This window comes from Leishmania mexicana, chromosome 15 (genome assembly GCF_000234665.1).
Source record: "Leishmania mexicana MHOM/GT/2001/U1103 complete genome, chromosome 15".
Lineage (NCBI taxonomy): Eukaryota > Euglenozoa > Kinetoplastea > Trypanosomatida > Trypanosomatidae > Leishmania > Leishmania mexicana.
Window position 1 is genome coordinate 192,917 of NC_018319.1, and position 13,026 is coordinate 205,942.

The window sequence follows — 13,026 nt, forward strand, 5'->3', positions numbered from 1 at the left end:
GTCTGCCGCAGTTTCGTTTTCTCTCCTCTGTCTCCGGATGCGTCTTTCTGCGTCCTCGTGTGTGTGTGTGTGTGCCTCTCCCTTTCTGCCAGCTGAACACATCTCCGCGGAGACAACCGCCGCCACTGCCACCGCCCTCCATACCCAAACCTCGATCCGCGTGTGCATGCGGTGAGGTGCTCGCTCCACCTCTGAGCATATACGCACCGGTGTCGGTTCAACGCTCTGCCATCAACGGTCTACCATCAGCACGGATTTTCTGTGCTCCCACCATGCCATGAGCGCACCCTCCCGACTGAGGCTCTGTCTCTCCCCTCACCTCTACGTTTTCCTTGACTCCCAACGCCCTTGCCTCTCCTGCAACGTCCACACGCCGATGCATGCATGCATGCGCACCACCGAACGTGGCCCCGGGCGCGTAGTGAAGCGCAGCTTCCTTGGTCCCTCGCTTCTTGGCTCGCTCGCTTTTATGTCTTTCCTCTCGATCACGACGACTCGCCACGCGCAACTGCGTCTCCATAAAAGGTGCTTCCCCTCACACCTGTAGATCTCCGCCCATCACCCACCATCGATCCCGTCCTCTGTGCTCCGTGCTAGCACCCTCTGTGCCCCTCAGGACCCTCCCGCCCCCCCCCTCACCCCCTCTCCTCGAACCACCTTCTTTCGCAAGTCTGCACACGCGCGTCCCCTCACCGTGTGTGAGAGGAAGCGAGAGCTTGCGTCGGTCGTGCACACAGCCGTCCTGGTTATCCTGGTGCGTGCCGCAGCGCCCCTCCCCTCCCTTTGGTAGCCCTGCCCCCCCCCCGAACGCACGCACACACACACGGCTGACGCGCACCGTTTCTTTGTTCCTACGTGTTGGCTATTCTAACCATGAACGGCACTGCGAGTGAGAACATCGCCAAGAAGCGCCAGTCGGTGCTCGATGTGGAGCAGCGCAACCACCTGGAGGCGATGCAAGCCGAGGTGCGCCGCAACAATGAGCAGCTCACCTCGCTCCGCCGTGAAAACAAGGAGCTACGCTTGGTGCTTCAGCAGACCGTTCGCGGCCAGCGCAACATCAGCGTCGAGGATCACTACGCCAAGGAGGAGGAACTTCTGCATAACAAAATGTGCGTGCTGAAGCGCAGCCTCAACGCCGTCAAGGGCAAGAATGCCGAGCTGCTCAAGGAGATCGAGCGAGCCGTCGAGGAGAACCACTTCATCCAGCAGGAGGGCAACGGCGTGCTGGAAGAGGACTCCGCCGTCGCGCACAAAATCCGTGCCCTCGAGAACCGCCTGGACAAGTGCCTTGTGAAGCACAACGAAGTTCAGACGATTCGCCGAACGTACGAGACACTTCTGGAGCGGCTGCAGCTGGAGCAGGCCGGCTTCAACACGCAGGTGTCGTCGACGGAGCAGGCGCTGCAGTGTGCCGACAAGGAGCTGGGCGATCTGGTGGCGGTCTGGAAGAGCGCGGCCAAGGCGCGGGACGCGGCCAAGGCGGAGGTATCAGACCTGAAAGCTCAGCTCGTCGCAGAACGGCAGAGGCAGCGCAAAGACCTGGAGGAGCGCCGCGTCTTTATCGAGTCGAAGCGGCAGCAGCTGGCGAAGAAGCACGAAGCACTGTTGCTGAAGATCGCCCACCAGGAGGAGCGGCATGCGCGCGCGATGCAGAGCATGAACGGCGTCTCCGGTGGCAACACCCGTCGCCGCGGGCACCGCAGCCGCGCCTCGTCAGCCTCATCCCTCAGCCCGGCGGATGTGGAGCAGTTGCAGAGGGAGAAGATGGCGTACCTCCGCCTGCGCGATGTGACAATGGGCACGAACGTCGCGGACGTCATCGCGAAGCTGCGTGAGAGGTCGGATCACCACGTGCAGCTGAACGCTACGGCCGCCGAGCTCGAGGACAGCATGCAGCAGCTCGACAACGAAAGGTTGGCGCTGCAGTCAAGGTGGGAAGAGGTGAACCACCGCGCCGGTCACGCTCTTGTGTCCGCGCGCGTGATGCGGACTGCTCGTGACAGGCATAGCGGTGCTGACAAGGAGAACAGCACGTTGTGCGGCGCCGAGAGCAAGGATGGCGAGGGCGACACCAGCAGGAACGCCGCAGGGGTAGCCGGCGGCACCGATGCAAGCGACTATGGCCTTCTCGCGGACCGGCGTCACGAGCGTCGCCTTGTTCTCGAGGAATTCCGCCAGCATCTGCACCAGCGGCAGGACGAGCTCGAGGAGGCGGAAGAGAAGCACAACTGGCTCGCTCAGCTTCTCCGCGAGGTGGACCTCGGTGTGCAGTACCTGACCGAGAAGCTGTCCATCTCCGGCGCGCAGGCCGTTGCGGCGAGCGCGGCTGCGGACGTCTCCGCCACGTCGCAGCAGCATCGCAAGCAGCGGAGCGCCACTCAGACAAGCCTAACGATCGATCTGCTGCGTAACTGCGGTGCCAAGCTACAGCTGATGCTAGAGGAGCTGTCCCCCGAAGAATTGGACGCCGTCGTGCGCTCGATGAGCAGGGCCAAATTTGTTATTCTTGGCACGAATGTGCGAGTCCCCGAGGTGCTGGAGGCGCAGCGCATCCACCCGCAGCAGCAGCAGCAGATTTCTTCCGCACCCCGCGCGGGCGGGTCGCCCTCGCACACCGGCGGCGTCTCCACGCCACCGGTTTCTATGGGGGCGCCGGGTGGTGTTTCCTCATCGACGGCGTGGCGTGCTGGGAGCACCGATAGCAACACATTCACGGCTGGCGCGGCTGCCTCTGGCGCAGCGGCAACTGCTGCGGCTGCAGCAGCCCTGACGGAAGACTACCCGGAGAATGAGATTCATGACCGGCAGGAGCTAAAGATGATGTCGATGGCGACGGTGGTGCGGGAGCAGCAGAAGGCGCGCAAGCGTCAGATGCAGCAGCGACGCAACAAGGAAGAAATGGTGTAAGAGCATCGCCGCTGCGTCTCTGCCCCCCCCCCACCCCACCCCCTCAACCTCGCTCTCAGCTTCGTGCTGAGTCTTTCACGGTGCCACCAAGGCACGCGACGATAGCAGCCACCACTGCTCCAATGCCGCTGCTAATCCCGCCAGTGAGTGTCTGCGTTTTGCAGGCGCGTGTGCTCACGTAGCGGTGCCATCAGCTCACGACTCCCCGACCTGTCGTCCTCCTCCCCCGCCACCTTCCCAAACCCGCTCCACGCTCTCCACCCAAACCTCATGTACATGTAGATGTTCTCTACATCTCTCCGTATACCTGCCCTGCCTGTCATGTAATCCTCGTCGAAGCCGACACGGTAAGTGACGCGAGCGAAAGACAGAACGCAGGCGCGACGCGGCACCCTCCCCACTCCCCCCTCCCAATGATGTGAACAACGATCTCCCATCGCTGTGTGCCCCGCGCGTCTGCCTCTGAGCGGGGATGTAAGTGTTTTGGTCGGTCGGTCGGTCGGTTGGTTGCTGGCCGGTCTCTGCCCCACCTCACCTCACCCCAATGTGGTTGGCTTTCGGGTTTTTCCATGAGTGGCCCTCCGGGGCTTGTCCGTCTCCTGTGTCTGTGTGTCTGTGTCTGTGTGTCTGTGTGTGTGTGTGTATGTGTGTGTGTGTGTGCGTGAGCGTGTGTCTGCCTGTATATATATATATACGTATGTATGTATGCCTCTGTGCGTGCGTGTGCATGTGTGTGTGTGTGGCCTCTCCCTCCCTCCCTCCCCCCTCCCTCTATGTATGCAGGGTGGCGCTGCTCCCCCCCCCTCCTCCTCCCTCTCTCGCCACCAACACCCACCGGCCACCACCGCCAGCTCGATTTCGCCTACAGTGTTTTCATCCCTCCCTCGTTCCTTTTCCGAATGATGTCCCCTCTCTCCCTCGCCTCTCTCACACCAGTGCACCATCCCAAACAGCCGCAGCAAAGGCGCTTGACGGCCTCCTCACGCTCATGCCTTGGACGAGCAACGAGTATCCGAACGCGTATTCCCCTCCCCCTCTCTCGACGTGGGCAGCATGGCGGTGCAGGACGTCGTGGAGGGGCGTCGAAGTCGCTGCCAGGCGACTCGCACACGTATCCGTATCCTCGGTGATGGGTGCTGGGGAGTCGCATGATATACCTCGCTGTATCGCTCCCTCTCTGCTAACGGAGGGTGTCGAGAGTCGCTCTTGTGTGGTGCCTCGTGGGCCCGTCGACGGCGGTGCATGTGTGCGTGTGTGTGTTTTTGTTCTGCAGACATCCGTAACAGCGTGCACGTGCCTCCCTCTCCTCCGCCTCCGCCTCCGCCTCTGCCCCCCTTCCTTGCCCACCTTTGCGCCTATCCGACTCCCTCTCCCACTGCTTCTTCGGGAGGTGTGCGTGCGTGCTCGGGCCCTTTTCATATCGGTGTCCACACCCGCATACTCGCCTCCGGTGGTTGAGCACGCATCCCCAGCGTGCGATCGCCCCTTCCCCTCACATCCCTTGCCTGCTTGCTTGCTTTCACCCTCCCTCCCTCCCTCCTGCTGATGGACCACTGACGCGCCTCGTCGCCTCACTTTGCCTCGCGCGCCCCATTCAGAGAGCCGTGGGCGGTGGTCATACACGGCCCGTCTGCTGCACGCCATCGCTGCTGTCGTCGCTGCCTGCGCACCACCTGGCTGCTTTGACGCTTGCTTTACTTGCGTTGCCGCTAGAGCACGTTCATCTCGCCGCCGGAGAAGCACACATGCGTCTGCGTGCGTCCACGGAAGTGACGCGCACCGGGGCTGCTGCTGCTTCTGGTGCATCGGCGACGACAACGTCGACGCCGCCCACGGCTGCTGTCGCCAGCGATGATGTCGTTCCCGAGCAACACCAATGGCAGCAGCAGCGCCACCTTCTTCGTTGCTTCGCCTTGGCAGACCTCCTTGGCGTGTCACCGACCGTGATGCAGCAGCTGGCGAACGCCGCGGCAACACCGTCTAGCTCGCTGCACCACGCACTCAACACTTCGCGCGCCAGCTCTCACTGCTCCACCGAGAGCGACCCCGTGATGCAGGCGTGTCAGCTGGAGCAGATCCTCGTGGCAGCCGTTCTGAAGCGACTTTCCGATCGCTGCTGCGACGCCGGCAAGAGCATCGAGGATATGAGCAGCGTAGATGCAGTGCAGCCGGCGGCTTCCTCGGTCTCGACGACGCCGCGGCAGCCGGCGCGAACGCGGCAGCCCTTGTCCTTGACGGCACTTCCGTGGTCGGCAGCACTGTCTGAGCCACGGAATGCCTGTACGTCTCCGCGGCAATCTGATGAGGGGTTGTTGCTGCCGTCAGTGCTGAGCTCCCCGAAGGGGGTGGCCCGCGTGGACGCCTTGCACGCGTCTTTCCTTCCGTTACTGCTTGTCGCTCTACTGCAGCGCGTGAGTGAGGGAAGCGGCGGCGACACGCACGTCACAGACGTCACGGTGCCGAGGAAAAAAGCCGACACCAACGCGACCGCGTCGAATACATCAGCGGCCGTCTTATCGCTGCGGCAGAGGCGACGTTGTCGTGCCGCGCTTCATCAACTGCTGCCACTCTACATGCCTCTGCTCCTGCAGCGACGGCGCACCGCCTGTGCTGTGGTGATCTCCGTTGTGGAGGCGCTACAGGAATGCCCGTGTCGTCGTCCCGATGACGGCGAGAGCACCACCGAGGAGGAAGAATGCCAAAAGCGTATTCATCGTCTAGTGCATCAAGGTCTGTGCTGCAGCGAGGTCAAGCGATGGCTGCACACAGCTCGTCTCTTGTCGGACACACTCGTTTCGTGTCTCTCCCACGTGAGTCGACGTGCCAGCACAGCAGCAGCGGCAGCGGCAGCGGCAGCGGCACCGCCATCAGGCGCCGGCGTGGTGGACGAGGAAGATTCGATGGAGGCGCGGTGGACGCTGGAGATGACGGGAGTGTGGCTGAGTGTGGCAGGGAGGCCCCGCCAAGGTGGCGCGCCGGTGGCGGCGGGGCAGCGTCCGTCAGATCTTTGGTGGTGGGAAGCGGGTATGAGCGGCTCGGGCGGCGCCGTGCAGCCGGAGCCTGGCGGCAGCACCCCTGCAAGTGCTGGTACCACAAGGAACCGACAAGACTGCGCGCCGCTCACCACCGCGGAGGTGCTCGCGCTTGCAGAAGTCATGTGTGCCATAGGCGAGGAGACGTGTGACGACATCTGGCCCCAGGAGGGCGGCCATTCTGGCGAACCGCCGCAGCTGCCACCGTCGAGCTGTGCAGTTGTTGGTGGAGGCACAGTGGCGATGCTACGTGATGTGATGGCATTCTTTCTCGCTCGGCACCGCGACAGCCGCGTGTTTGGTCCTCCCCGCGCCCCTTCGACTTCCGAGGTGACGGCGACTGAGCCTCAACACCGCTACGAGCTCCTCCTCGCTGAGCGTCTTGAGATGGCGCACCGCCACCAGCACCGCCTGCTCGCCGCAGCGGAGCGCGCTATCCACCGAGTCCTGCGACAGCAGCACCGACAGGACCTCAGCATCCTCTGGCAATCACCAGAGATGATCTTGGCGCTGTGCAGTGTGACCGCCTATCAGCTGCGCACCCAGCTGCATCGACGCGAGCAGCGCATGGCTGAGCTTTGCACCGCGACCACGGCGACGGCGACGGCGGCCATGTTCGCGTCGCCGCACATGAATATCGGCTCGCTTCCTCCCTCCGGCAGGGTGGCAGCCGCGGATCCGACGAGACGCAACAGCAGCGATGAGGCTGACAGAGAGTCTCGACGTGACCGACACTCGTCTAGTGGCGCCCCCTCTGCCACTGCTGCCGCGAAACCCGTGCACCTAGGGGAATCACTTTGGTCAGAGGAAGATGACGATGACACTGCGGCACCGCATGAGAAGAGCCAAGGGGAGTGGCATGCTCGATCCCTCGATGAGGATACTAGACTATCGGCACATGCAGCGCTGCTATCCTCTACAGCCGGCCCCGCCACCACAACATCCGCAGCAGCGGCAGGAGGCACAACGATTTCCACCCCGTCACCCCCGCCGCCGCGGCCCCCAATGTCATCAGCTCCGTCTTCTGTGCATGCGCCCGCACCTCTTCGCTACACACCGCGCACAAGCAGCTTGCACCACGGGTCTCGCGTCTATGGAACGCTGCCCGCGATGCATGCAAGCGGGGATGCGTCAGCGGCAGCTGCCGAGGACGCCGGAGATGGTGAGCGGCTCACGCGCGCCAGCAACGACTACTACGCGCCTGCTCGGTCGATGGAGCACCTATGGGAGCTACCGGCGCGCGTGCCGCGGGATTGGACGCCAGCGCTGGCCACTCTGATGGCGTGTTGCGTGCTGTGTCTCAGCTCATCTTCGACAACGGCGGCGGCGTCACGGCTCGCGGTGCTGCTTGGTGAGGCGCTGCTGAGTCGTCATGCCGCGGAGGCGGAGTTTGCGCACAGCACCGGCGCTACTGCTCTTAGTGGCTCACCCTCTGAGCCGTTGGCAAGGCAAGTCGCCAGTCCGCGACCAAGCCTCCCTGACTTCGGCTTCAGCAAGCGCCACGAGGCGCCAGCGGCGACGGCAGCCGGTGTAAGTGTGCGCAGCAGCGTGTGCAGTAGCAGCGCCACCAACAGTATCGCTGGCGTGTCCATGGCAATGGATAGCACCGACAGTGGCGAGGAGTCAGCTAGCTCCGTGGTAGCCGTGGGGGCACTGGCGCAGTGGCACCTGCGAGGGCTGATCCGGCAGTTGCGCCTCCCAGTCAACGGGCGAGTGCTGCCAAGCAGCGAGCAGGCCGACAAAGACCGTCTTCGAGGCCGCCACACAAAAGTGTCGAGGACACGTTCTGCTGCCCCGTCATCCTCGTTGGCTCTTCTTAGCAACGCCGTCCATCGCACCTCCGCAACGCCCAGCTCGGTGGGTGCGGTGGTGGCAGGAGGCGCCTCGTGGTTCACGCTGTACAACCAGACTACTCGCGCCCGTGATCGTGCGCTGGATGTGGCGCTGCGCTCGAATCGCCGCTGCGTGAATGCCGCCGCATCGCCCTCCTTGCCGCCGGCAGATGGTGTCCTGCGCCGGCTCGATCCCGTGTCCCTTCTCGCCAGCTGCTTCGCCCTGATGCACCTGCTGCAGACGCAGCCGCGCTTCTTCCAGATGGCGATGTTGAGTGGACGCACGATGCAGGAGTTGCGACTCGGCGTGGTGGAGGCTCGCTGGGGCGGCGAGCCGGGGTGTGCAGCACAGATGCTGCAGCGTCATGGCTCGGCGACGAGCACTGTGACGGTGTCCGTCAGCAGCGTATCGAGAGTCCTTATGGACGGTACAGCTGATGGACACGCCGACCCGCGCGCTGGGGGCGCCGGTGCGTCTTGGCGTCGCCAGGACACCTTGTCCTTTGCCCGCGGTCGCTCACTATGGGATCGCACCGGCGCAGGTGCACCAGAAGCGGCACCGGACAGACCGCTGAGAATGGGCGCGAGCGATGACGATGCTGATGCACCGGTGCCGGCTGTGGCAGCCGATGCATACAGCAGCGTGGACGACTTCTTCGATGAAGCAGCGGCCGCAGCCACGTGTCACCTTACCGAGGCACTTCTGGTTGTCGTTTCCTACGTTGGCTGCCGAGCCCTTGCAGCGGCGTTGGCGCAGTTCGCAGCTCCAGACCTCGACAGCGTGGAGGTGGTGGACGCGAGTGTCATCTCGTGTGGGGGCGGTGGCATCGCGGCTGCTGTCGCCGCCTCTGCCCCTCCCCGAGACCTTTGGTGCGATGCTCTGCAGGCGATCACGGGGCTGTTGCTGGAGGCGCATCGAGCACAAAGGGGGGCTACCGCCACCAGCCGTGTTCGTGCCGTGGCAGCGGCAGCGGCAGCATCAAGGAGTAGCGTTGACCACCACGACAGCACGCGCACCCGCAGCCACGGCGTCCTGTCGTCTGCCAGTCGCTCGGTGGACAGGGCAGGCACGCTGGCGTCAACAACCACGGCAGCCGGGGCACTCCTCCCAGCCTCCCGCGCATCCGCAAGTGCGTCCGTGCCGCCGCAGCCGAACGGCACTCGGCAAGCATTCAGCTTGGGCTCTGTCCCGACGGCGACTTATTTTCATGCCGCTCGTCTCGTCGGTGATGCCGGACGCGGCCACCACGCTGCCGCCTCCCCTCCCATCGCGATCACCACCACACACCCGATACCAGCACCGCTGTCAACGGAAGCACAATTTGGGATCGGTGCATTCTTCATTGCCCTCGTGCGAGCGCTGTTGCAGCTACATGCGTCGTCGTCGTCGGCGGCAGCGGCTGCGGCGAGCTCCGTCGGAGGTCTGCCCGACCACCACCAGCAGCAGCATCGGCCACAGTCACTACTGTGCGTTGTCCAGTGCCTCTACGCGGTCGCCAGCGTCATTGATGACGTGCTGCACGACTACTTCAACCCTCCACCTGCCGTGCTGTGTGACGTGCTCGCGATTATGTTGGTGATACAGCCGCTGCAGCAGCCATCAGAGACGGTGCAGGAGGCGAGTGCCACAGTGCCGCTGCCGCCAGTTAGCGACACGCTTACAGCGTGGGAGGCGCTGCGCCTAACGCCGTTCTGGGACGGTGCCCTGCTCGGTCCTTTAGAGGCTGCAAGTCGCGTGTGGGCGGGCTGTGAGGAGTGCAGCGCTGCCGCATCATCTGATAACGGCGAGGAGCGCCGGAGTCGTGATCTTCAGCGCGGCCGCCCCCCTCGCTCGACCGCCAGCCTATGTGAGTCACCATCGGCGTGGCACATCCCCTCACGACCCCAGTCCTCACGCCCGCCGTGGCAGAGCCTCCTCGGGTACCTCCCGTGCTCCCGAGACCCGTTTTCCACGTCATGGTTGCCAGCAGCGTTTCGCGGGTCATCACACTCTAGCACCAGCGGGACACTGCTTGCCCTGCTAGCGAAGGAGGACGATCTTCTCTTGGCAGACCCGCCGACAACAACGGCTGCGAGCACGGCGGACGAGGTACGTCAGCTGAGCGTTTCCATCGTGGCGTCCGCGCGGTACACGGAGTGGATGGAAGCATTGTGCGAAGCGTGGCAAGCGTGATGGCGCGCAGGTGTGTGTGTGTGTGTGTGTGTGCCTCTCTTGTTTTGTCACCGCACCCTCAGCCCCTCCCTCATTCTCCGGCCACGTGGCATGTCCTTGTCAGACGATACACGCATCCACCTGCATGTATGGGCCGCCGGTGATGCTGCATCAACGGAACATAGTCGAGCCTCGCTCGCCACGAGCCGCAGCTGCGCGGGCGGGGAAGAGCGAAAACGAAACGGACGAAAAACAATAGGAAGGGTAAGACGCGGGCCTGACGGGGGGAGGGGGGCGGAGCGGCGTGCGTGTGGCACCTGAGCGCCTCCCTCGCCAACTCGTCCGCGTCGCCTATCACATGCGCCATCCCTACCCCTCACGAACGGCACAACGCGACGCCTGTTGTGTTGTTTGTTGTTGGTGTTATTTTTCCCTTGCCTCGCTCCTTCAGCGCTTGGGTCTCCCGTGCGCAAAGCGCGAGGCAGGGGGCGATGAGATGGGACACGATGGTGGGAGGCATGGAACTCTCGGCCCCTGCTCCGCCTCCTCCGTCTATCACGCGTCATCGATCCACCCTCGCCTGTGTCGATGCCGCCGCCTTGTGCACCGAACCCTCTCCCTTTCTCTGTTGCCCCCTCCCCCTCTTCCCGCCAAGCCATCTGCATTTTCTCTCCCCCCTCCTCCGTGCCACATACGCTCCTACACGCTCACGGGTCCGCTGCCCCTGGCTTCCACCAGGGCAGCCTATTATCTTTCTTCACTGGGTCTTTCCATAACCGCGTCGAGGGTGAATTCGCGCAAGGGAGCCAAGCGGGTGCCGCGATCCCAGTGGGCACAGCGCTGCTTCTGTGTGTGCGTGTGTAGGAAGGAAGGGGGGTGTCGGAGGGCAGTCGGAGGCTGCTCACCCAGAGGGGCACCACATGTCGCTCTCGGCGTCCCACACCACCACCTCCGCTACCGCCTCACCGGAGGTGCTCCTCGCTGCCTGCAAGGCTGAAGTCCAACAGTTGCGCGATGCCCTGCATGAGGTCGCTCTCCGCGAAACGGGTGGGTGCAGCAGCAGCGGCAGCAAGGGCGTCACTGGAGCTGTGGCAGGGAGAGCGCTCGGGGACGTTTGGGAAGGCAAGTACCTAGCCATGATACGAAAGAACAAGGACCTCACAGTGCAGCTTGGCACCACACAGCAGCATCTCGCTGCGGCGCAGAAGGCGCTGCAGGCGGAGCAGGAGAAGACGCAGCGACTGGCCGCCGCCGTGACTGTCTCCTCACTTAGCGGTCGAGGCGCGAAGGCGGGCGCTAAGTCGGCGGCAGGAGCGGCCGGCCTGGACGACGGCTGTAACAGCAACGGTGGCGGCAAGAGTGGCGGGGGAGCCAGTGGTGGGGAGGGGGCCGCACCAGCCTCGTCCGCTGCTGTCGCGCGCGTGTACGATAAGCTGCATCAGAAGCAGCTCGCCATGGCCGAGGTGCAGCGGGAGAACGTTGCTCTGCGCTCCCTCATCCAGCGCGAAGTCGGTCTGCGTGATGACACAAAGGAAGTGGACCGCCTTCTCCGCCGTGCGACTGCCGCCTCGAGCAGCGGCGGGTCAGCGGCAGCTGCTGCCGGTGCTAAGTCGGCCTCTGGCGCGGACGGGGGTGGCTGGCGCGGTCGCGCGGAGGAGATTGTTCTCCTGAAAAGCAAGCTGAAGGACGCGCAGCGGGAGGTGGAGGAGATGGCTGCGGCGCACAGCAGCAGTGAGAACGGCGTGGATGCCTGCATGGACCCGCTTTCGCTGCCCGCCTCCGTCCGCGCATTCCTAGGCGCGAGTGGCGACCCCGCGGCTGAGGCTCGATCCATTGCAACTACCACCACCACCACCCAGGTGCGTCGGCCACGCCGCGATGTCGACGATGACGCGCGCGATCGGCTGAGCGCCATGCAGCAACAGCGGGCAGCGCAGCAGCGCCAGCTCACCGCCGATCTCGCTGAGCTACAACAACAACGGAACGAAGAACGAATGAGGTCATCGGCGCTGCAGGCACGGGCGAAGACGATGAAGTCGGAGCTCGACACGCTGCGTAGCTACGTGGACACAATTCTCGGGAAGAGCAGCACGGACGATGAACTCGTAGCGGCGTACAAGACCGAGTTGCAGCACGCCCACGAAGAGGCTCGTCACTGGCGACGGGTAGCAGCGGATGCTTTGAGAGAAGCTGGTAGCAGCGGCGGCGGCGAGACGGATGCTGCCTTCACCGTCAGTGGCGTGCATAATGGACTCAACAACGCAGCAGCAGCAGCGGTGCGGACGGCAGCCTATCGAAAGGCTGCCGGCGATGATAGAGCTGTCGCCGCCGGTGGTGGCGATGCTGGAAAGGTGCCCGGAGCGCCACTGTCGTTGCCGCCGCCACAGCCTCCGAAGTCCTTCTCCAGGTCTCTCTACGAGTGGGTGTGCCAGGCATGCGACGAGGTGCCGGAGGACAAGGAGCAGGAGAGCACTGAGCCAGCAGTAGCAGCCTCTGCGAAGCAGCTGGCAGCAGTGTTGCGTCAGGCCTTCCAGCATCTCGCTCTGGTCGAGCGGCACACGGCAACAGGACACGGCATGGGGCACGCTAGCACAGACAGCGCTAGCGCCGAGAGTGTCTTGCTCAAGGAGAACGCCGCATTAAAAAAACGCATCCGTGCACTGTCGGAGCTGATGGAGGCGGAGCTGCAGGCGCAGCGCGTGTTGTGGGCGACGGCCAACGCAATCGCAGGCGCGACACCGTCAGCGGAAACCTAAGAGAGGGAGCGCCAAGCAATGGGCGAAGAGGGGAACATCTCCCCCTCCGCCCTCTCTTCCACGCTCTGGCAGCAATCGCCTGTGCGTCGTTGGTTCTTGTAGTCTTTTTTTTTCATCTTCGTGTGCTGCTGGCTGCCGTGACGACCTCGGCCTCACGTCAGCGCTTGTGTGTGGTGCGTTATGTATCGCTGCCCTTTGTGCACGTACGTGTCTGCGTCCGTGGGTCTGTGCGTGATCGTATCACGCCTTTCTTTTCCATCGGGCTGCTTCTCTCTCCCTCTGTGTGTGTGTGTGTGTGTGTGTGTTTTGGTCCTCCCCTGATGGTGGCGGTGGAGCCTCACATA

The 13,026-nt window shown here is 63.9% G+C and overlaps 3 protein-coding genes across 3 annotated transcripts; all 3 read left to right on the forward strand.

The window, feature by feature from the left end:
- Positions 1–873: 873 nt before the first annotated feature.
- LMXM_15_0540 (conserved hypothetical protein) lies at positions 874–2,910 on the forward strand (the record flags this gene model as incomplete). Its single annotated transcript, XM_003873529.1, has 1 exon — positions 874–2,910. The coding sequence occupies one exon, from the start codon at positions 874–876 to the stop codon at positions 2,908–2,910; it is 2,037 nt and encodes a 678-aa protein (XP_003873578.1).
- Positions 2,911–4,655: 1,745 nt separating this feature from the next.
- Positions 4,656–9,947, forward strand: LMXM_15_0550 (hypothetical protein, unknown function; the record flags this gene model as incomplete). Its single annotated transcript, XM_003873530.1, has 1 exon — positions 4,656–9,947. The coding sequence occupies one exon, from the start codon at positions 4,656–4,658 to the stop codon at positions 9,945–9,947; it is 5,292 nt and encodes a 1,763-aa protein (XP_003873579.1).
- Positions 9,948–11,062: 1,115 nt separating this feature from the next.
- LMXM_15_0560 (conserved hypothetical protein) lies at positions 11,063–12,682 on the forward strand (the record flags this gene model as incomplete). The annotated part of the gene is made up of 1 exon (XM_003873531.1): positions 11,063–12,682. One exon carries the CDS (start codon positions 11,063–11,065, stop codon positions 12,680–12,682), a length of 1,620 nt encoding a protein of 539 aa, XP_003873580.1.
- Positions 12,683–13,026: the final 344 nt, after the last annotated feature.